The following is a 24412-nucleotide window of genomic DNA, read 5'->3' on the forward strand; positions in this document are numbered from 1 at the left end:
CGAATGTGGTTCAGAATGAGTGAATCTAAATGTGAATCAGAACAAGAAAAGCTAAATTTGAATAAAAATAAGTGAGTTTTAATGAAAAGAATGAACCCGAATGTAAATCTGAACGAGCGAACCTGTGTGCGAATAAGAATGTGAATCACGTGAGGGAGTCTGAATGTGGTTCAGAATGAGTAAATCCAAATGTGAATCAAAATGAATAAACCTGAATGTGAAGCAAAAAGAGTGACTCTTAATCAGTTTGAGTAAAAACTGTATGTGGTTCACAATGAGTGAACCTGAATGTGAATCAAAATAAATGAATCTGAATGTGAATCAAAAGAAGTGAGTTATAATCACAATGAATGGACCTAATTGTGAATCAGAATGTTACAGTTATGTGGCGAAGATGTGATATAATGGTTATAAATTGTTGACTGTTGATGTATTATTTTGCTTTTATGTTGATAAAAAAATAAATGAACAAATCAGAGAATGAACAGATGGATTAAAGTAACATGGCTGTGCTGGAGGATCAGTGGTGTGTAAAACAGTGATCCACTAAACAAGAGATAAACAATTATTAGTTAATCTACAAAAGTGCTGTTTGTAATGTAAACTAGATCACACATAAACATACAACAGAACATAAGCCGGTGCCTGAATCTCCTTACAGACTGAATAAAGGAGAACAAGTCTGACAAGATGTATAACTCATTTGCCTTTTATTTTCTTTCACAGCACTGTAACCATGAAGCATCCGGCACAGGTTACACAGAGCTACTTCTGCCAAGGCATTTTAAAATGTTCATCCGAAGCCAACTTCATACAAATCTTTTCCTTTACGATATGAAAATACTGTCAAATAAAAGTTTAAAACTACTTTTAAAGTTTCTTCTGCCTGTACAAACAAGTAGATTATCGATGCAAATACAATCAATTGAAAGGAAATGTGATGACATTATTAGTTACATTGATGAATGCAAATGACATGAGAAATGACGTAGCGCATTAATAAATGCTCAATGTAAAATGAAAACAAAGGAAGGAGATTGAAATCATAAACGTGAGCAAGGCCAAAAGTATTACAGTACATCATCTTATTACTAAAAACAAAGTCACAAAATACAGCAGCACATTTTAAAAACAAAACTCATTTCAGTGAAAAAAAATAAAATCACGAGAACACATAAAACACAGATTTTAGACTCTTTCACACTAGTTAGACTTTGGGTCTGTATTACACTTAATGACTTATTTTTGTGTTTGGCCACAAAAATCTTTTCACGGTTGGTGTAATAATTATGGGTAAGAAATGTCCAGGTCATATTTAACCCCAACAACGATGGAAAATTTATACATATGACAAAGAAAACAAATCTTATTTTAATTCTGTATTTTGCAATGCAAAATTATTTTAATTTCTTCTAATCGCATCTTTTTCTTATTATTGTGACGTTGTGCTATACATTAAATTCAGAACAACAACTACTACACCATAATACATACTTTCAACCGTACTCTAAAAATACACTTTACTATTTAAATATCATTATTGATGTTTCACTTTACAGATTTTTTACACAATAATTATCAACAATTCTTTAAACGTGTCCATTTCAGTTAACAGACGCTATTATAATCTAATAAAATTTGTATTAGATATTTTCACAAATATTTCCTTAATATTTTGAAGTGAAATAAGACCCAGACATTGCTTTACAAATCTAGTTTCTCCCACGCATACAGTGTCAAACCCACATCTATGTCATTTTGTTGAATTGGTCCTCACTACGTCAATGGCAGTTTAGGTACATAACTGACCTGGTCAGGAAATGTCACGAGTCTGGGCTTAATGTGCAGGACGAACGGAGTTCTTCAGGAGCTTTGAGAGAAAGAGAGGAAGAGAGAGAGAGAAAAAAGGTGAAGAAACACGATAAATCTCTCTCTGCGAGCCACGGCCCACTCCCTCGCGTTCGGTTGGCTGTACCCTGCTGAATCTCTCGAAATGGATCTGTTGTACTCTGGCTGTGATTCTAAGGCAATGTCACATTACATATCAAATTGTACAACATCTATACATTGTGCAGTTGTGAGCGGAGGATGATGTTTGGATGAGATGTGCTGTTCGGCAGCTCTATAGAACGGTGGCCTCCATCACTATGGCTGGATCTTCTATGTCCGCTTTGCTCTGGACCATGCGTAACTCTAGCTGGGCCGGGCTGGGTCTTCTACCGGGACCTGCCATCTCTGACAGCACAGGAACGAGAGGCAAAGAAAAGCATGTCAATAAAACAAGCATTATTTTGAATGATCATTGACCCCCATTGAATGGCCACAAAACCACTGAGACATTTCTCAAAATATCTTCTCTTGTGTTCCACAGAAGAAAGAATCATATAGACTGATTTTATTTGAAATATATCATTTTTGGGTGAACTATCCCGTAATAACTGATATTTTGGCATCATGCTCAATTCGCAACCAACAGATAATGTTTTACCGTGAGCACAGGAGATAGTCCTCTGAATGACGTGGTGCATAACTGAGAAAGTCTTCTCACATGCCGTCTGAGAACAAGAAAAAAAAAAGAGACACGTTATATAATGTCGTTCAGCATGTGCTTTTTGAAATGCATATAACGCTATGACATCATAATGATGCAACATGCCACACCTTCAGGTCTGTTGGGTAATGGTGGGTCCAGGCCAGCAGCATAGCGGCAAACAGGTCGCCGGTACCCACAAACACAGCGTCCACTTTTGGCACTTCTATTCGGATCCGCTGGGTCGTCTTCGTGCCGTCTGGCATCACTGCAGGAACATATACAGGAAGGCAATGATTTGCTTTCTGCACAACACTGCACGCATCTCTGTGATTTGGTTAGCAGTACCAGCTGTAAAAATTAAATATTTTAATTCATTCGCTTTCAAGTAAGCACTTATAATTAAGTATGATCTTATCTGTCAGTGATACAGTGGGTAAAATAAATATTGAACACGTCACCATTTTTCTCAGTAAATATATTTCTCAAGGTGCTGCTGACGTGAAATTTTCACCAGATGTCATTAACATCCCAAATAATCCATACATACAAACAAGTTCACAAATTAACTTTTGTGTAAAAGAATAGCATGACACAGCTTTATTCTCTTTCTCTGAAACCTGTTGAGAGTTTCCTTGGCTGTGTATTTGGGATCATTGTATTGCTGAAATGTCCCCCCTCGTTTCTTCATCATCATTCTGGTAGATGGCAGCAGATGTACATTCGTCCATTCATCCTTCCTTCAATTATTCAAAGTTTGCAGGTGCCTTCTGCTGAAAAACAGCCCCACGCCAAGATGTTTCCACCTCCAAACTTCATTGTTGGTATGGTGTTTTTGGGGTGATGTGCAGTGCCATTTGACCTCCAAACATGGTGTGTATTATCGCATCCAGAGTTCAATTTTGGTCTCATCTGACCGGACTATATTCTCCTTGTATCTCATAGGCTTGTCTAAATGTTGTGCAGAAAACTATAAACTTTCTAACATGTTTTTTCTTCAGCAATGGAGTCTTGCGTGGTGAGCGTGCACAGAGGCCACTGCGGTTGAGTGCGCAACTTATCGTTTCTTTGAAACAATTGTACCTGTTGAGTCCAGGTCTTTCTGAAGTTCTCCACAAGTGGTCATTGGCTCTTGGACCTCTCTTCTAATTATTCTTTTTACTCCTCTGTCAGAAATCTTGCAAGGAGCATCTGGTCGTGGTTGGTTTATGGGGAAATAATGTTCTTTCCACTTCCGGATTATGGGCCCAACAGTGCTCACTGGAACATTCAGAAGTTAACAAATCCTTCTAAAAGCAATGCCATCTATGTTTCGCAACAATAAGGTTCGAAGGACTTGAGAGAGCTCTTTGCTTTTACCCATTATGAGATGACACCGTGGTAATGAGACACCCTTTTATATGCCATCAATTGGGGCTGAACCAGCTGATGTTTAATTCCATTAACAAGGGCAGGATTGCTTTCTAATCACTGATAGATTTCAGCTGGTGTCATGGCTTTCCATGCCTTTTTGCATCTCCTGTTCTTAATGTGTTCAATACTTTTCCCTGTCTCATTCCATTTTATTATACATCATTTAATTCTATGTATGTATTGTTTATAGGCATTGTAACCGAAATCTGGTGAAAATGCAACAGCACCTTGAGAAATATATTTACTGAGAAAAATGGTGACGTGTTCAATACTTATTTTACCCACTGTATCTTCTGCCATTCAGCGATTTTACGGTTTCCCGTTTGTCGAGTTGTTGTTAATTCATGACGCAGCAATTCTGGGACACACTTACAAATGCGCTTACTGCCAAAAGACACCAGGAATCTGTCTCCGAGACGAGGGGGAAGATCTGAGCTGGTGATGACCACAGTGTCTGGACCCATCTTATGCAGCAGATCCATCACCTGAACACATAAAAACATTCCCGAGATATTTGTCTCTTTTGTCTTTTATTGCCTAAATGTTTGCATTCATTACGTACTTGTAAGTACATTTTAATATTTTATGTATTTCCTCTATTCAGCTTAACTTTTTTCTTACAGGAAACCAGTACCCAAAGTATTACTGATGGCAAAAATGATGCAAGCAAAAGCAAATCCCCTACCTGTCTGCTGAATGTTATTTATTGTGCATGTGCTTAAACTCACCTCCACAGCATCTTTCTCTGTACTAATATTCTTCCCTGTCAACAGCCTGAAATTAGGAAATTGAAAAAAGTTGATGAGTTGACCATCTGTCTGATGTGCACATAAGTAAAGATGCAGTAGTAATGTAATCGCTGGCCACCAGATGCCACTAAACAACCACTTTTCCTTCAGCAATCAGACACGCAAAGGTTTTGGCTTTTTCAGAAAGGATATCTGCCGAGCAAAGGATTTTACTCACTCTGCTTCAAACTGGTTCGGTGTAATGATATCAGCCACCGGCACAACTTTATTCCTGTACACTGGATGCAGATTCTCAGGGACATACTGCAAAGAGCAACACAAAACCGTACTATTATCAAATAAAGCACATCCTATTTCGAATGTAGGAGCTTTATGAAATGTGCAAGAAATGAAAAACAAGACAAGTACAAAGTGAACAGAAAAGCTTACCATTGAACCGTGGTCACCTAAGACAGGGTCACAAACTGAGAAACAGAACAAAAAGTTCAACATGTTTATTGGTGTTTAATGTGCGGTGTTATTCATTGTGTTAAAAAATTTGAACAGACATTTAATATAAATACAACACACTTCAATTAAATTGAACCATTATTCATTTTAGTAATGTTGCATTTTTGTAAAGATTTACAGAAAATACATTTAAAAAATAAGTCAAGAGAAACAAATCCACAGAAATAAGAAAATGACAAAATACCGGAAGAAGAAATTACATGGTATTATCACAAAATGTTCACAAGATGAACGTAAGAGTCACAAATTATAAAACCTATTAGTAAATGTAATAAGATCACTATTGAAGTAAGGTGAAGTCACAGCAACGGTGCAATGGCTTTAGTATATATTATACATTTTACATTGCATATATATACAGTGTGTTTTTGTGTATGTGTATTATATACATTTATGTATGTATGTATGTATGTATGCGTTAAAATATGTGTGTGTTTGTGTGTGTATAGAGAATATTTTGTTTTTACATGTACTTAAAATACAGTGATATATACTGCAAGTATGTTACATGTTACCACAGAGAGAGAAACTCACCGTATACAAGGTTAGGATTGGCTCTTTTCAGCTCCTGTATAATATCAACCACCATCTCCAGAAATGACGTATCTCTAGTGTAACCTACAGCAATTAGAGAGAAGAACAGCTCACATCAACATTTATTTCCTAACAATAACTTATTTCTTGATATTTAACAAGATCTTTCAATATGGCTCGTATACGAAGAATTACAAAGATTCAAGGTTGTTTCCAGGTTTTAAGTTCACGGCTCCAAGTACAGTCAAATTCGAAGTAACTATTCAAAAATAGTAATGACTTTGTCATTGGTACCACATTTTTATGTCTTATTTTTTATAATAACCTTAACATTACCAATATTTTTCCCTTAACAGCGTAAATATAAAGACATAAGAATGAAAACAATTTAGTATTTTAAGTGCCGTATCCGTGGACCTTTCAAGAAATTACACCTTTTCCTAATCCACAAAGGTCAGATAAATAATTCCTTTCATTTAAATTCAGCATCACTATAATAATCAAATGTATATTCACACCATTGTACACTGAAGCTACGGCATGAAAGCTCACAATGGAATCACGTCAAGACATTTACACTAAAACAGATGGCCCTGGTTGCATGTTGGGCTAAATTAAATGTCAGTGAAATCCGTCCACAGCAGTGACATTTAAAACTACACCCTACCATATGAATGAAAACACTTTCCTTCACGAGTTAGAATTCAAGTAAAATCACAGCGATGGAAAGCTCAACACACCAAAAAAACACCATGAAAATAAAACCAAAAGATGCAGCACATCTTTTTTTTGCAGAAGGGGTAAAACCGTGCAATGTCATGGATGATGGTTTGTACCTCAGGTAGATAAATCCTACACATTGTCTTTACATTTCTGACACATCTGACCTTCGACGCCTTAACAAAGTCACATGGTGTCACAGGCAAAAAAAACTAAAACGCACTGCGACAAACACAAGGAAGGTTTGATCAAATGAAAGATCTGACAATATGAACCAAAGCAGAGAAAAAAGTTCACTTTGATTAATTCTTCTTGAAGTTTTAATTTCTAAATGGCCGAATACTTTTCGTGACCTCTGTATAGGATACGCAAGCGTCTTTTTTTAAGCGATAGCTGAATGAGGACATGAAGTCAGTTGCAGGGGAGAGGTTGTGTCTGGAGAGCAATGTGAAATCTGGATGGCATGGCTTTCGTTCTCCCATTTTCTCCTTTTCCCTTCATCCATTCTGTTCTCTCTTGTTCTCAAGGTGACGATGAAGGAGAGTTTGTGCACTAGAGACTTCTCGCCTGCTAACACACTCAATGGAGCACAGCATCTCTGTCGGCAGGCCAGACCTGCGACTCTATGGCCACGTGTCCTCTACGTTCCCCCGTTGCTGATTAGGAGTGTCGGGAGAAAAAGAGAGACTTTTCTCCTCCGTCCCTGACTCAGTGTCATTCAACACAAACCTACTAAACATTTCCAGAACTGCATGTGCAAAAATCACTGCCACAATAATGAATAATACACACAATCCATGTTACAAGTCTACTCCCGTGTCTCTATTTTGGATTCCTGAGATCCCTTGCCCCGTGTGCATATACCCCATTGTGATTATAATATTAAATTGACATACTGTATAATTTGTCATACATTATTTGTTTTATTTATTAATCAATTCACAGCTGTGATCATTTAATTTAATCACTTGCAAATTGTCACTTGCGATAAGATCACTACACTTAACACTTTTAAACACTTCTTTATGTAAAGAAAAGTTCTGTAGACCAAAACAATTACTATAAAGTGACAGTAAAGTCCTAAGCACTCAGGCCCTGTCCACACGAACATTGGTATTTTCATCTCCGCAGTTTTTCTATGCGATTTGGCCGTTCGTTTGGCCAGTACCCGGTCACTGAAACCAAACTTTATGGTAAACCCTGGCCAGGGTGAAGATTTTTTTTAAACTCCGGTTTCAGTGTTGTCGTCTATACGGTAAAAGGAGATTTGGCATATGACGTTGGAATGCGTGCCGCTATCTCCTTTGTTTGATGTCAGATTCCTGGCTTCTGATTGGCCAACACGGTTTTATGCTGAACATTACATCGCCATCTGTTGGTTTGGCATGCTTTTGACAGTGCTTTATGGCGTGTTTGGGATGCAGTTGTTTTGTTATAAACTCCGTTTGTAGAAATACCAGTGTACATGTGGACTAGGCCTCAAACTAAAGATATGAGACTGCTGTTGCCTGCCTCTAGATGATATGACAAATAGTCACAAGAAACACAAGAAGCATTTGAGGTAACCGACATGTCAACATATGGTGCATAAAGTTATGATTTAAAAAATTGTGACAGCTCTATAGACACAAGTTAATTTCCGGTGTTTGGTGCTCACCTGTGAGTACGTAGTCATAGTGGTTAACATTGTTGAGTTTGATCCCCTCATACAAGACGTGAAGCTCGTCCGCTGTCAACACCTGCCCCTTCCAGTGAGCGTAACCTAGATAATGACAGGTCAAAGGTCAAAAGCACTCAATCACATACGCAAAGTGAACACCGATGGCAATGAAGCTGTAACATTCTGAAACTCGTACACACACGTCTGCCTCTGTCTATTCTGGCATACATATAAACGCTGGGTTGTGGACCAAACCCCCGCTGGTCGTCAGAGGGCACTGCTGTGGCGTCACAATTCAGGTGAGTGAGTCACCCAGCTGGTCACATGGTTTGTTTCTTGTTGCTTAGAAACAGGACAGAGGAAAGCCTGAGGCGATGGATGAAAAAGACGCATCGGCGTGTGTGTGCATTTTGTGATAAGACCGGTGTCTGTCGTCATCGTTTTCTGCTGTCGCAATTCTGCGACGCCTCTCTGCTGGAAAGCACGCACGAATCTGCTAACCTCTAATCCATATCATTTCGCCCACACGCATCATGCAGATATTTCACACCGAATCACGATCGCAATTCAGAAAGGCTGCAAATGCATGCGCCATTTCTTCCCGCGAGGATTTGTAAGCATAGTGGAACATCAATGGACAAAGCGCCACAACCTGAGAGTAAACTTCCAATCCAAATAATAAAGACAAAGAGACATGCTCCAGTTTGGACATCACTGTTACAACATCAGCTTGTTGTAAAACGGATAAGCAGAATGTACTTGAGTTCATTACAAAGATGCTGAACAACCAAAAAGTGCTGAATAAACACACATGAGAAAAAAACATGAAAACAGCTGGCGTGTTTTTAACAAAGACTTCATTCTAAATATAGCAAAGGAAGAAAAGAACCAGAATGTCTCATAAAGGAATAGTTGACACAGAAATGAAAATTCCTTCTGAATTTTACACCCTCATGGGATCCCTTAAGTTGAACAATGTTTTTATCAAAGTAAATCTTGAAGAGTAAATATTACAATGTCCTTAAAATGACTTTTCATGCAGTGTGATATTGAATGTAAGTGAATGTAAGCAGTCTGCCAAGTTGTAAAGCCGAAAGTGAACGAATAACAAAGTTATTGGTTTAGGAAAAAAGGAGACGACTCCAATTCACGCAAATTCATGACAGTTGTCTGTCTATACCACGGCCGTCGACCATAAAGCCCATTTAAAAAAATAATACATCAGACATTTAGACACGAAGAAGCACAGACAAAAAACACCAAAGTGACACTTAAGCTCACCTCTCTAGTTTGTTAGAGGGATAATTGTCATCATAAACTCTCCCTAGTGTTCCAAAGCTATATACATTTTGTTTTTGTACAAAAAAATATATTTTGAAGAATGTAGTAAACCAATCAGTTCTGGGGCACCATTGACTACCATTGTAGTTTGTCTTTGTACCAGTCAATTGTGCCCAGAACTGTTTGGTTAGAAAACAAAATCTAAATATTTACATTTACACAGATGCTTTTATCCAAAGCGACTTACATTGTTTTCTAAGTATGATTCTAAGAAATATCTTTCTTTGTGCTCACCATAATAAGAAAATGTATACAGGTTTGGAACGACTGGGTGAGTAAATATTGCCAGAATATACATTTTTGGGTGAACTATTCCTATACCTTCCTTTACCCACCCTCAGGTTGTTCCAAACCTGTATACACTTCTTTGTTCTGCACAAAGGAAGGTATTTGGAAAGTAACCGTCAGTAACCAAACCGATCTCATCCACCCATTAACTCCCGAAGTATTTATTTTCCCTACTATGGCAATAAATGTGGGATGAAATCGGTTTGGCTACTGACATTCTTTCAAATATCTTCCTTCGTGTTCATCAGAACTTAGAATTTATACAGGTTTGGAAAAACCCGAGGGTGAGTAAATGATGTCAGAATTTGTATATGTGTGAACTTTTCCTTTAAAGTTGTCTTGTTTTAAGCAATTACAGAGTTCAATTTTGCAAATTAAGATTGCAAGAAATCTGTTATGTATTAGACCCTAGAAAAACTTCAAGGTATTCAGCGTGTTGCCGTGTTTTGAATGGTCTGCGTTATCCTTCGAGACATCCAATAAATTAACCTTCCTTGTAAATTAACCAGAAAACGATTTGAATTTACTCGCAATTAAAGTTTGTTTACTGCTGAGCCCAGTAAACTCCACATGCTGATGTAAAACCAGGACTAAAAAACATTATTAACAGAGAGGTTATGGTGCTGAATCAGAAGGGAAAAATGAAACAAAGGGCTATTCTTTTTACTTTTCAATATAAACATCTGGCGGTCAACAACACACCAAAGCATAAAACGTGTATAAAAGTTTTAACAATTTCGTCATTGGTCCTGCCATTCTCTACCATCTTTCATCATTTATTGATCCTCATATCAATCAAGCCATATACAGTCTATTACTCTTTCTTCTGTGAAACATGTCTCAGTGGTTTTGCGTCCATAAGATGGAAGTCAATAGGTGTCAATGTTGTTTCATTACTAACATTCATCAAAATATCTTTTGTTTTTCGAAGCAAGAAAGTCATACAGGTTTAAAGTGACATGGGGGATGGGGTAAATGAATGAATTTTAATTTTGGAGTGAACTGTCCCTTTAAACACCTACACGAAATCCACAAAACCTGATAAAAATCTCTCTACCCTTCTCAATAGAGAGGCACTCACACTCCATTAGCTATGCTGACAGTGGCTCTTTCAGGAATATAAAGTCAGCCGATTGCGTATGAGTCCTGCTTCCACTATAGCCTTAAACGTTTCTATGAAAACAAACTCTAGTGGCTGAAGACGTTATGGGCCTGAGGAGATGAGAGCAACGGAGCGATGCGGGAGGCCAGTCACAGGGCAACATCCAAGAGAAGGTTGTGCCACGCGTTGCTAAGACCACTGATCCGAGACATGTTTAGGTTATTCTACCTACATGTGGTAGAAAATTTAATGCGTCTGAAAGAGGCCGGTCCAAAATCAGTGTCGAGCACACATTGTGTTTACCCAGACTTCATCTTCCTTCATTCACATGTGAACTGTTTCACACTCCCCTCTGCTATTGGTCGATGAAACAGATAGCCCTGAATGCCACAAACCTCTTGTTTGGTCAGGAAGGATTATCAGAGACAGATGTTGTGATAACGTCAAGAGCCACAATGCTACAGTTTCAAAGAAGTTAACCAAGGAATGGGTTAGATTATACATATTGAAATTGAAGCAGTTTGTCAGTATTACATACATGCAAAAAGCCCTTCAAGCAATGAAGCTTTTCTTCTTTTCTTTGAAAGATTGACACAAGCAATAGGAATGATGTCATAAGGTAGAAATGATACGGCGTCAAGACATCACAACATACTCCAGTAGCCCATCAATGTATATTACATAATAAAAAAAACAAATGCTTCCTCAACAACTTAAGATTGATACACGATTCACTTTTAGAATCTGAACAGTTTTTCAAAGTCAAACACATAGGCCTAGGTACTTAAACCTAAAAATACTTTCACAGCAGATCTGTTTGCAAATGCAGTACAGCCTACCTGTGTGGTTAGAAAATTGAACAGAGTTGATAGAGTCCACCTCAAAGCCCAAGACCTGCAGAGACAAAAAAACATATTTACAAAAGCGTTTCATTTAGGAAGTAATACAAACACAATGGATTTTGACTACAAACGGCATAACTGGGGTTTGCGCCAAAAAGTCTTGAGCTGGTTGACCTTATTCAACCCATGTTGTGATTTTTTCCCTCTAATTATGGACAAAATTCTCCATGTGTGAAATATATTGCATTAAGAAATGCAATCAATCCACGTGACGATTCATAACATAATACATTTTCACCTAGAGCCATATTGATCAGAAAAAATATGAATAACATTCACTGTCAATCACGTCCAAGCAAGGTGTTTTAAAATCACAGAATAAGAGTCACGTGTCTGTTTGGAAAACAACAATATGTGCCTGGTGAGTTTTCACATATTAAAATCACACTTATGACGTCACATTGATCAGAACGAAAAACAACGTAAATATTCAAAATATAATCAATGTGTACTAAAATAGAATAATAGTCCTATTTAGTCAGAGAAACAAGTTCTAGTTTAAATAATGTGCGATTACATATTAACAACACATCAAAATAACGTATCACATTAGCAGTATATTAAAATAATGTATGTGTATGTCATTACACGTGCAGCTTTTCGAAACCAGGGCTCATCTCGCTAATAATGTGACGATTCCCCATTCAAACTCGCTGACTCAAAGTTTACACGACGACCAAATGAATACAACGTCGCGTCACAACGGCACGACGAGAAGGGAATGCGCGATTGAGGTGCTGTTAGAGCCGTTCAACTAAATCAAATGCCACGATTTGGCAGGAATTGAATCCCCCTGCCGTGACGTCAGCCTGAGACGTAAGACAGCTCGAGCACGCAGAAGAAGGAAGACAGTCGCTTTCTGATAGCATGACAGCTGGAGCCATTCAAAAACTAATGAGCCCGATTTAATCGTTCGGAAGCATCGCGGTCGCTCATGCCAGACGAACTTTCGGAAATCGACATTCAGTGATTCATTTCAGGAGATGATGATGAACGGCGCTGTCATTTCGACAGTCGCCGTGTCGCAAGACGGTTGTGCCGATTTAAACAGCTGCTCAGCCCCCCGTGTCGTGACAATACGAGCTGTCTAGATATACACGCGTTACTTCTTCGTGATATAAGTTTCTGCGTGGCAATCGACCCTCTTTATTCGTACGACCCCCGGAGAACCTGTCAGCACAATGCAACGAGCGTGCAGGCAGTTCTGGGGTAACGGCAAACGTATGTTCGCCTAGACTCAAAATAAGGTCGTTCATATGCATAGTAGTAGACGTAACTGCATAAACTGCACGCATGTTACAAAGCAGCAAACGACAGAAACCGACCACGTGACCTTTACACATCAGCATGCTGTCATGCTCCTTTAACACCAATTTTCAAGAGCATTTGCCACTAACCTGTAAGGGAAAGGATGCGGATTTATTTCCCACGTATCCTCTCACGACATGACTCTGAATCGACAGCACTCTGCACTCCATGTCGCGCGCAGTCAAAGTTGTTTAAACGCTCCAGAATGTCACGCTATTAAGGGGCTTCTAGAGGCTGCGCGAGGAGCAGCGGCAATCCGGAGGGGTGCTTTTCTTCTCGTTTTTAAATTCCGAATTTGGACCCGCGACGGCAGTTCAGCAGCCAGACAGAGAAATGAAGGACATCCACACTGGAAACGTTCATTGGTGAGCGCAACCACTCAGGCGTCCTGAGGGGGCACCTAAATTTACTGACATCACGACGACGGTCGGACCGCAGCGCGTGCGGTCGCTTTTTGGGAACCGCGGGCTATACAGTTACACATTTCAGATAGAAAAGACGGATCTGAAAAATAAAATAAATCCGAGATAAACAAACAATATGTATATGCGAAGAACTAGATTGTTTGCGTATGGGACATTGGATGTGTGGGCATCTGTAATGTTAGGTATTGAGGTTGAAAGGTAACGTCAGACGGTGTTTTTCTTTATTTGATTATAGCTATGTTTAAACTCTATTTAGTTTGTATATCCCGTAGGAAATTACGTTTTATAAAACGACAAAAAATCGAAAGCCAACAGATGGGTCTGTAGGAAGCGGGGTCCTTCAACAGACAGACGCGCTCTAAAAACCTCCAATCAGAACCGCGGTCGGCGGTGACGTCAGGCCATGCATGGGTGATGTTTGACGTCATCGGTGTCGGTAACCTGTCATGTCTATACCGCCTCTCTCAATAGAGGCAATGATCACTGTTGAAAAACTTTATCTCAGTTTATGGACAAATCTTTATTTCGTTTCTGTGTTCCGCTTGGGTAAATTAAAATTATAATAGAATAAATACATAAAAAGTACATTATAATAGCCTACTCATTATATAATTTACCTTCTTAAAACCACCTTGTTCTATATTCATAGGTAGCCTGTGCCAAATGGCTTATGTTCCTTTCGTCCGGCTGAAATATTCTGACTCACACCGCAGCCTCCGGTTATTATTCAACTATTTTTGGAAAAGTGGCTTCAGGGAGATTTCATTTTCAATGCCGTGTTGCCGACCTGAGGTCAGAGTAGTTTGTCTGGCTCTGTATGTCCAAAAGCACAAAGCAACTACGATATCAACAGTCAAACCTCCTGAAAGAAAACATATTCTAGACTAAGTTTATTTGTTATTCTACACCAACCACATAATCACACTCACATCCAGATATTACTAGCCTAATTTAAGTAGTCTACTTGAATATAATAATTAAATAATATGTAATATTAATAGGCAAGGCTGGACCGATAGGCTCATAGTTACTAGAAAATGGTGTATTTTTATCCCAAAGCATTAAGAGAAAATTGGTCTGTGCGTTCATGGGAAAACATGTCTTGTCATTACGTGTTTTACATGTATTTTTACCAGATTTATCCAAAACGACTTTTATAACTAGTAGACATGCGCATGGTTTAGTTTATTTCTAAAGTGTTTGTTGATGAAAACATACATTTACTTTAATGTTACATCCTCTGGCCTCCGTATGTTTTCTTCAGTCAATTTCTACACTGCTGCTGAGTCAAACGCATTTGAGATTATTCAGTAGTCGTGACCGCGCGCAAGAGGGAGGGGACCGGATTATAACCGATGAAAAATCGGTACCGTTATCTCACAAGTGTGAACCATCGCTGTCACGGAGCCCACTTCAGCCGTGATAATTGAGAAGGCGCTGACTCATGAAGAGCTCCCCGAACAAATGATGCGCCGCCAGCCGGCCCTATAGTGACGCCTGCCGGTTTAAATGTGTCATTACATGTTGCACGCACAGGTTTGTTTTGGTATCTTCTTAGGGTTATGGCATAGATTTATTGTTTTATACTTACTATTGTTTCACTACCACATGCAAAAACCTTTTTGGATTTTTAAATAATAATACCCAAATGTAGGTGGTCTCAGGTTTTACTATTGCATGGACATATAGGGGTTTCATGATTTATGGGAATTGTCCTTACCCATAATGACTTATATTGAATATAATGTACAATTTGTCCCTTATCCATCACCCTACCCCAAAACACAAAACTCCCTTAAGCAAAGAAAATATATTTTCCTAATCATTTATATGTAGATATGTTGCATAATAAATAAGGAATAGATGCTTTTCAAATAAAAATTAAGCACTTGATTGAAATATATAGACATATGTTATTTAATATGTTGTATTTTGTTTTCCAGTATATTTAAATAGTTTTGCTTCTTAAGGGCTTAAATAAATGAGCTGTTTTTCGGTCCTCACAACGTACAGGGTTAACCAAGAACACCTACACACAGAAAGAGAGCAAGCACAAGACACGACACCAGATACAACATGATGGAAACTAAAAGAAGGTCAAAACACACAGCTTCCTGGTAACAGGCCGATGTAATGACACTCTGTTTAACACATTTTGTCTGTGGTGTCTACTGTATAACAACGTCTGAACAAAACCAACGGCTATTATATTATGGCTCGAGTCAAAAGTTCAATTGCACATCCAGCAGTTTGTTGGTTTCAAAGACGAATCTTGAAATAATAGTTTTTTGCGTTTTGTCAATGCACTTGTTCCTATGCCCTTGAACACAATAATGGTATAGAATAGGGTAAATGTAGATCTCCAATGCGGTGTGCCATTGCCGAACAGCCCGAAGACTGGTGACCTTTTCATGCATGCCGAGTTCCTCGGTGACCCCTGATGTGTAACAAGAGCTCAGAAGCTGAGACAGTCCAGCATTACCCGATCCACACGACAAAATGCTGCCGCACACCTGCTCAGGTGTCAGTTTGTGCTGGAGAGCAGGTGTGGCATTAGAACAGAAACAAGATCACTCCGAAGAACAGTTCACTTGCTCTCCATAGCCAAGCATCAACCGTTGGAATATACCGGATCCATAAACGTCAAAGCGTTTGGTCTAATTTATCCAGGATGGAGAGAAGATGAGAGCAGAGTTATGGCTTCCTCTCAGACAGCAGGAGAGACAGAGCAGACAGCTTCAGAGGGAGGTGAAACGGTAAGGAAGCATGAAACCATACGTCATGCCAGACTCCGAGTGTTTGTACGGATGAGATTGTGTTGCTCTTAAACTCCATCAAAAGAATACTTTGACAATGTTGATCTGGTTTTATGTCACTCTATCCATCACAAAGGACCCAGCAGTGGACAGAGCCGAGTCCGATGTCCTCGAAGTGGTCTCCGTTACAGACGAGGATCTTCCTGTCGTCGGGACCCCCACCACTTTCAACGTGAGTTCTTTCAGCAGTCAACGCAGCCGTTCCATTCACTTCTACGACCCGGAGACGCAGGACCCTCACGTGCCCGTCGAGTTGCCCGCCGAAACGCCCGCCCCACTGCCTGTGTATAAGACATATAACATACAGATTCCACCAAGCCCAGGTGTGCCCGTCATCAAGGTCCAACCCTTCCTTACTGGTAAGATGACTTCTCTGTTGTCACTAATTTAACAATCAATTCAATACATGGTAAACAATTGTCTTATTAAACCAGTTTGACAAACTACCATCTGACATTGCAGCACTTGTGATTACACTTAACACATAGGGTTGTAACAATATATCAAAAATGGGTTGAGCTCCCAACATATGACCTGTGTCAAATTGTAGGCCTGTCACGGTATCCGGTTTTCAGATCGAGGTTATCATGGCCTAAAGATTTCCCGGTAGCAGTATGATCATGATGTTTTTTGAGGAGTTCAATTCATCTTTGGTTTTGTTTATTTTGTGTTATATCATCATGTGTTGTACAATATTGTTAATCGTGGTATTTAATATCAAGGTCATGTCGATACCAGTACACAGTATTGTCACACCAATATAAATTGTTTTAATGGTCTTTTCTTACTTTCTTAATGTCTTGTTAAGTTTTCAATGACAGCTTATATTAAATCTTCAATAAAACCTTGAAGAAATGGTTTCAGCGGCAACAACATAAACATTATGTGGCCCAAAGGTAACTTCCGGTAGACCTCTGTAAAGAATTAATAACTGTTGAGTAGTTTTAATTCAATTCATTACAATTAATAATACAATAAAATATTAATATAAATTAATATTAATATCAATTAAACATTAAATAAATGTTTACATTATAACCAAACACAGACCGGAAAGTTAACTTCGGGCCAGACGTTTGTCCCCGATGATCCGTCTATATAGTACATTTTTTAAAAGTAGTTTTTTATGTTGTTTCGAGACTATTTAATCTTAAAATTTCAACTTAATCTTTTAATATTTAGATCTATTTTAGTAAGCCAGTATTGTGTATTATATTACACCCCTTTAAACAAATAGTACTGCTGTTTTACAGTTTACAAGGGCCATAATAACAATTTCCCCCCAAAAAATCATACAAACATCCTATGATGACACGTTGCTTCAAAGAATAAAAACCCCCATTTCATTACGTCGCTGATTTTCACTGACAACACCTTGTTTCATTGTTTAAGAAGAACAAAGTGCAAAACCCAGTGACAAACATAAAGGATGACTGATCAAAATAATTTATGGCAAAAAAAAACTCACGAAATATGTAGACACCAGGTTGCGGAAGGACAGCAGCGGTATGTCAAAACGACGTGGTGGTACTATAATACTTTCTCCCATTGATTTTTCATAAGTCAAAGCGACCACATTGAAATTGTTTTGTAAGTTGTACAGACAGCGTGCTGTTGTGTACATGTTATCAGATTGTACGAGTCTCAAGACACCCGTAGCCTGTGCTTACTGAACGCAGGAGCTTACACAGAGCGATGAGGACAACAGCTTGAAGTGTTAACTGTGATCTAATCACTCTACACCACTGACCTTTCAGCAGTCTCATCTCATTCTCTCTCTCTCTCTCTCTCTCTCTCTCTCTCTCTCAGGAGGGGAACTGTCAGGCTTTAAATCTCTGTGTTGGCCATACGTGTCTCGCAGGTTGCTGGCGCTGCTCATTACCTTGGCTTTGTTGATAGTGCTGACTCTGATTCTAGGAATCGGTTTGGGAGGTCAGAGTGTGTGTGTGTGTGTTTGTGTGTAAAGTTGTGTTACCGTCATCCTTAGTTAATGAAACTGTTCTTGAGCAGTGATCACTGTAAATGTTTAATGACCTCCACCCTGTTGCCTGAGCAGGACTGGTTACCCTGATGGCTGTTTTGATAGCTCACCCTGTTGTTCCAGACCTGTATACATGTCTGTGTTTGATTGCACACAAAGAAAGATATTTGGAAAAATGTTAGCAACTGAGATTTCTGGGGCACCATTGACTTACATAGTAGAAAGTAAATGAATGTTTTTTGGTTCTGTTAAACGCAAAAGAAGATATTTTGAAGAATTAAGGAGGCTGATTCTCACGAAATCTTAGTTTCAAGATGTGAAACATGATTTTTTTAACACATTACGTTTATATTCATTTAAAACAATGTGTGCATGTTTAAACGGCTTATTTCAAAACTTTCACTGACAGTTTAACACAATAAAAAAAAACTTACAAAAAAGGCATTACAGTAACCATTTAACACTGTCAATCTTATACAATCTGTACAAGTTTCTCACAATATACTGTTTTAATATGAAGGAATTTTCCGTATTTTACATTTCGCACTACATTAAATGGAATTTTAGCATTAACGGAAATGTCAGTAAAATAAAAGAAAATGTACTGGCAGTTTTTTCTGCCAGTAATTTATCAGTTTTTTTAAGGGATTTATTTACAGTGTAGCATGTTTTGATAAAAACAAGCAAAGCCATGATGCCTTAGCAAGTTTTTTATCAATCATACATAATAAGACATTATTGAATTATAATTTAATAGAATATCATAGATGTAAAATTTATTTAAATGTAGAAAAAATTGTGCACAGAGCATAGCAAGATAATATTAAATTTTTAACAAAAAAAAAAATAAAGTAATTTGTTCACTTGTGAGCCATTCAAAGGGTACTAGGTAGATGTGTTTCTTCACAGTAAATCAAACTTCATGTAAATCTTTATGTGTGTTTACGGTCTTTAAAAGATGTTACAGAGGATGAGAATATCAGTCCTGGACACTTCTCTTCTCCACTATTCCTTCATTTTTATTATACGTGAATATTCTGTCAATAATCTTTTTGCCATTTTTGTAATTTGAGAACATCTAGTAGAACATCTAATAGTTTTTTTTCTGAATATTTTAATCGAACCCTGTTTCAAATGGAACATATAATGCACTCAAGACACGTTACAGTTATGAGTATTTCAGCAGAAAAATCAATAAAATACATAAATAATTCATTTCTATGTCAAAATTATGTTTTGTCCAAGGTAGAGAATACTATTATCTTAATTATGATCATTTTTTGTGTTAACGGAGTGTATGTTTTATAACTCAACTCTTTACTGGCATGACATGATGTTTCAGTGGTTTCGTGAGAATCGTTTTGACGGCCAGAAAACTCAGATGCTAACATTCTTCCAAATACGTTTCCAGATCCGGAACTACATGAGGTCATTTTCGGGTCGAGCATCCATTTAACAGTGTGTGTGACGTTTTGCAGTGGGTCTGCGGAATTGTTCGGGAAAGTTTCGCTGTGCGGTGCGGTGTATCAGCAGGATGGCTGTGTGTGACGGGGTGGACGACTGTAGGGATGGCGAAGATGAGCTCAACTGTGGTGGGTGGAATCTATCAGTTTGTTCGGGTCTATATGAAAAAAATCAACATATATAAACAGTTTTTTTGTCCCGTTTGATTTCACCGAATAAATTTTCTTTTTCTCTGTTCTCAGTGCGTGTAAGTGGCAGGAGCTCTGTGCTGCAGGTGTACAGCAGGGGCTTATGGAGGACTGTTTGTTTTGAGGGCTGGGATTCGAATCTGGGTTCTTCTGCCTGCAGACAACTGGGATACAACAGGTACCACAACACTGTTGGTGTGAGGCAGATACATTCTGTTTTAAAGGTCCAGTTGAACGAGCAGTTTCTCATGTTAATCTTGAGTAGGCCTACCTATGTAGCATTACATTCTCCGTATATTCAGAAACCTATTCGAACTTTTTGGGGGAATGTATCGAGTGCAGAAATACTACGTAATACGACCAACCAAGTTAATGCATGAAACAACGTGAAATCAGAAAATCAGCATCACCTCCTATCTCTGCTATTTAAAGAATTGTCGCTCACCAGACCAAAGCAAGGATTTCCCTATTCGAGGACAGAAATATGTTGAGACCGTCTGTGTGTATGTGTGCTGTGCACAGTGTGGGAGTCTATGAATAATAAAGTCTTTGTTCCCACTGGCCTCATTACCTGCATAGTTAATCCAATTAAAACCAGTCTGCCATTAAATGAAAGGAAGAAAAATACTCAAATTGTTTCCTCACAAGTAGGTCGAGATGTTGGATTGAGACATCTGCAGCCTTTTTCCTATTAGTTCATTTTAGGGCTGCGTTTGTTTCTAAGGATCGCTATTTGTTTGACATCACTGTTTGCCTTTACTGTTACACATATCTGGAAGATATTTCCCTTTTAAATGGACAGTCCACACAAAAATGAAAATGATTTCATCATTTATTTAACCTGTATGACCTTCTTATGCAGGACACAAAAGAATGTATTTTGAAGAATGCCGGTAACCAAACAATCCTGACCCCCATTGACATGCATTGTATGGACACAAGACCACCGAAACATTTCTCAAAATATCTTCTTTTGTGTTACACTGAGGAAAGAGTCACATACATGCTACCGTTTGACTTAGTGGTTCTCAACAGGGGGGCCGTGGCCCAAAGATGACCAATAATATAAAATGAAGACGTAAAAAATAACACATTTCTTATAATGTTTAATAGCTAATGCATATTTTGTTCTCTCTCTCTCTCTTGCTTAATCTGTAGTTACGTAAACTCTAACTCCATTCCCATCACCTCCATTGAAGATATATTCCAGAAAAACCTAGTGGCTCTTAATATTAGCAACACATCCTTTCCAGAAACCTTTAAGATCCACAACTCTTCCTACCTCAGGTAAACATAAAGACATTAAGTATTGCACCAAATTATATTTTTACTGAGTTGACACAAACCGAGTAACTGACGCCTTTAAAAGTTTATCTCTGTCTTTACAGAAAGACTCGATGCAGTTCTGGCAAAGTTGCTTTTCTTAAATGTATAGGTGAGCAGTTATGACTAGTTGGTTAATGAAAACTATTGGAACCATAGATTCAGAAAATGTACAAATGTCGTTTTCTTTGTTGTTGTGCAGACTGCGGGACCAGGCCAGCGGTCAGGAGTCGTATTGTAGGGGGCAATGTTTCGAGCCCAGGTCAGGTACCATGGCAGGTCAGCTTATATTACCAGAACCTGCATATCTGTGGAGGGTCAGTCATTAGTGACCGGTGGATAGTCACAGCTGCTCACTGCGTCTACGGGTGAGTACAACACTTATGTTTTATGATCATGTGATGCTGACGATAATTTCTATTACATTTTTAAGTTATTGTTGCATTTTTTGATTTTGTGCTGCATTGTTCCACACACCTTCAGTTGTGTGATTTAACCAGAAAACCAGTTCATATTCACTTTTAACGATAAAAGTATTCAGGAAAAGTTTTTTTTCTCTCTCGAATTTTTATCACAGCTTTCATGTGTGTCGTCATGGTGTCAGTCTTTCACATTGCTGTTGGATGACTTTGTCGCTCCATAGGTTTGATTTGGGTGAAATTCAGCAGACACTGGACTGAAATGGCCACACTTTAAATAAAAAAAGAAATGCGTGGCTGTAAGTCTTCACAAACAATTATTCTTTGTCTGTAGTTTTTCTCAGCCGGTGTTATGGACAGTGCATGGTGGGATATCAGTTCATCCAATGAGTGGATCTGGAGCCGTCTCTGTGGAGAAAATTATCTACCATGCCAACTACAAGCGAGAAGGACTCCGTTACGATATCGCGCTTATAAAGCTAAAGCAACTTCTGACTTTTAACGGTAAGAGAGTTTGCATCTTGGCACTAAACCATTTCTGAAAGGAGATTCCTAAATAAGAACAAATCAAGAAAAACAGATATATAATCTCGATTTTTCTATCCTCAGATCAGCTGGCTCCCATCTGTTTGCCCACTCACGGCGAGAGCTTTGAGACGGGACAGATGTGTCTGATCTCAGGCTGGGGAGCCACAACGGATGGGGGTAAGTGTGCAGTGTGCTACCATCAGATGTAAAGGGCTAGTGCACAAAAACAAAGATTCTGTCATCATTAACTTACCCTCACGTTGTTCCAAACCCGCACTACTTTCATATGAAGAATGTATTATTTTTCATCTTCTATGGAATGAAAGTAAATGGCGACAGTACGTCTCCAAAATCATCTGTATCTTTTGTTTCTAACTGATGACTCCATAATGTTTTGGAATGACACGAGGGTGAAGGGAAACTATTTAAAGATGTGCACGGCACATTTAAATCTAAGGTACGTATGAAGTTGACTGTTCTGAATCCGTGTATATGTTATAGGAGAGAGCAGTACCTCCCTTCAGAGTGCTCAGGTGCCCTTACTCTCCAGCAGACAGTGCCGCAGGCCGGGTGTCACCTCATGGAACATCTACGCAGGATTCCTGAAGGGTGGCGCTGGAATATGTCAGGTGCCACATTTGCTACAGTAGACTCTATTAAAACATGTAAACCTGAATGTATTTGTACCTCGGTTTACACTCGGTTTGAATGTGTTTGAAGGGGGACAACGGAGGGCCGCTGGCTTGCCGCGGGTCAGTGTGGACGCTGGTGGGGGCAGCCAGCTTGGCTCAGAGCTGTGGACAGAAAAACAAACCGGGCATTTACACAAGCATTACTAAAAGTCTCACGTGGATACATCAACAAATGGAGGTAAAAGCAGATCAATCTAAGGAATTCAGTGAGGTTAAAATACGAAATAATGTAAATGACCCACTGTTGATGGAAGTGAGACCACAAGACTGTACGTTTGAAATGTTTTTGTATGTTCTTTGCGATGTCTGGAGCACACGCACGTGCTTTGTTCCAGACTTTTCCGGCCCAAAGCTCACACGCTATCACAGGACTGAGGCCAATGAGTAACAGCACACCCTGTGCTTATGAATTAATGAACACATTCACCTCAGTCGCCAGAGATCTGGGAGCGGCATTCGATAGGATTTCAGCCCAAATGTTTGTTTTTTCCTGACGGAAAATGCGTTTATCCACGTATTCCGTTCTGAAGGGCGCACCCCATGCCATAATCCCTTTGAAGGGTTTGAATCGCCATAATGATAGTTCGAAGAGACGTTGTAGGGGCATGAGACGTACTTCTGTGTCATCTTGTAGCAAAGAGGAAAAATCTGCACAATGAATCATGGGAGCTTTTTGAGGGTTGAAACGGTTTTTGGAACTGCGGAGATCTCTGGTGGTGGTTATGATGTACTGCATCACACCTTTTCCCTCAGTTTTGTATTGTAGGCTGTTACCACCTCAGCAAACCGTAACATGCAAAGTGATTGACAGCTAGTGATCCGATGTCACCCATGCAATTTTACTTCTTTGCTTTGGTTTTGTTAGAAAGAAGAGGATCGATGAGGTTCTGAACATCTGGCATGACTCGGCACCCGAACGCGGCCTTAACATTATCTAAAAAACGTCAATGGACAGAGACAGTGGGAAACTAGATTCAAGAACTGAAATGCATAGTGTAAGCTTGTTATTTGGGTGGAAACCACCTCTGATTTTCATACTGAATGTCAAAATGTTCTAAAACAATGTTATAATTATGATGTTACGATTTTAACACTTTCATATTTATTGCACATATTTTATTTTATCACACACCAATCGCGTGTTCTGTATAAGTTTTGCATTTAAGGCCAAACAATATACACACAACGATTAGATAACGTTGAAAGCATCACATGTCACAGCATGATTCTTGAGGCTATATTCATGCTTCAGATTTGATTTGTATACAATTCAAAGAAAGTAAATTGTTAACCGACGTTACAAAAGTATCACAAAAGAGTAATACAATGTGAAAGATAATCCTAATTAAACTTGGTCGAAAAACTTTTGTTTACGCTTTCTATCATCTACATTACAATTTCACCCTCAAGAAAAAAAATGTGTTTGTGCACGGCTCTGAATCAACGAAGGTTACACAAAAACAACCTCTGATGTCAAGAGACTGACCGGCAATTTCAATAAAAGGAAAACACGACACAT

General features: G+C 38.7%; 2 protein-coding genes across 2 annotated transcripts; one reads left to right on the forward strand and one right to left on the reverse strand.

The window, feature by feature from the left end:
• Positions 1-688: 688 nt before the first annotated feature.
• pdxkb (pyridoxal (pyridoxine, vitamin B6) kinase b) lies at positions 689-13486 on the reverse strand. Its single transcript, XM_079462811.1, has 11 exons — positions 13147-13486; positions 11687-11741; positions 8114-8218; positions 5737-5820; positions 5122-5156; positions 4910-4995; positions 4672-4717; positions 4317-4428; positions 2662-2798; positions 2489-2555; positions 689-2235 (listed from the first exon to the last, which is right to left on the reverse strand). The coding sequence occupies exons 1-11, from the start codon at positions 13225-13227 to the stop codon at positions 2123-2125; spliced, it is 921 nt and encodes a 306-aa protein (XP_079318937.1). The 5' UTR covers positions 13228-13486; the 3' UTR covers positions 689-2122.
• Positions 13487-14455: 969 nt separating this feature from the next.
• Positions 14456-24408, forward strand: tmprss3b (transmembrane serine protease 3b). The gene is made up of 13 exons (XM_079462812.1): positions 14456-16238; positions 16375-16657; positions 18108-18230; positions 19758-19871; positions 19986-20109; positions 21090-21218; positions 21320-21366; positions 21457-21622; positions 22008-22177; positions 22283-22378; positions 22703-22830; positions 22922-23071; positions 23759-24408. The coding sequence occupies exons 1-13, from the start codon at positions 16179-16181 to the stop codon at positions 23774-23776; spliced, it is 1608 nt and encodes a 535-aa protein (XP_079318938.1). The 5' UTR covers positions 14456-16178; the 3' UTR covers positions 23777-24408.
• Positions 24409-24412: the final 4 nt, after the last annotated feature.

Source organism: Barbatula barbatula (assembly GCF_947034865.1).
Source record: "Barbatula barbatula genome assembly, chromosome: 8".
Classification (NCBI taxonomy): domain Eukaryota; kingdom Metazoa; phylum Chordata; class Actinopteri; order Cypriniformes; family Nemacheilidae; genus Barbatula; species Barbatula barbatula.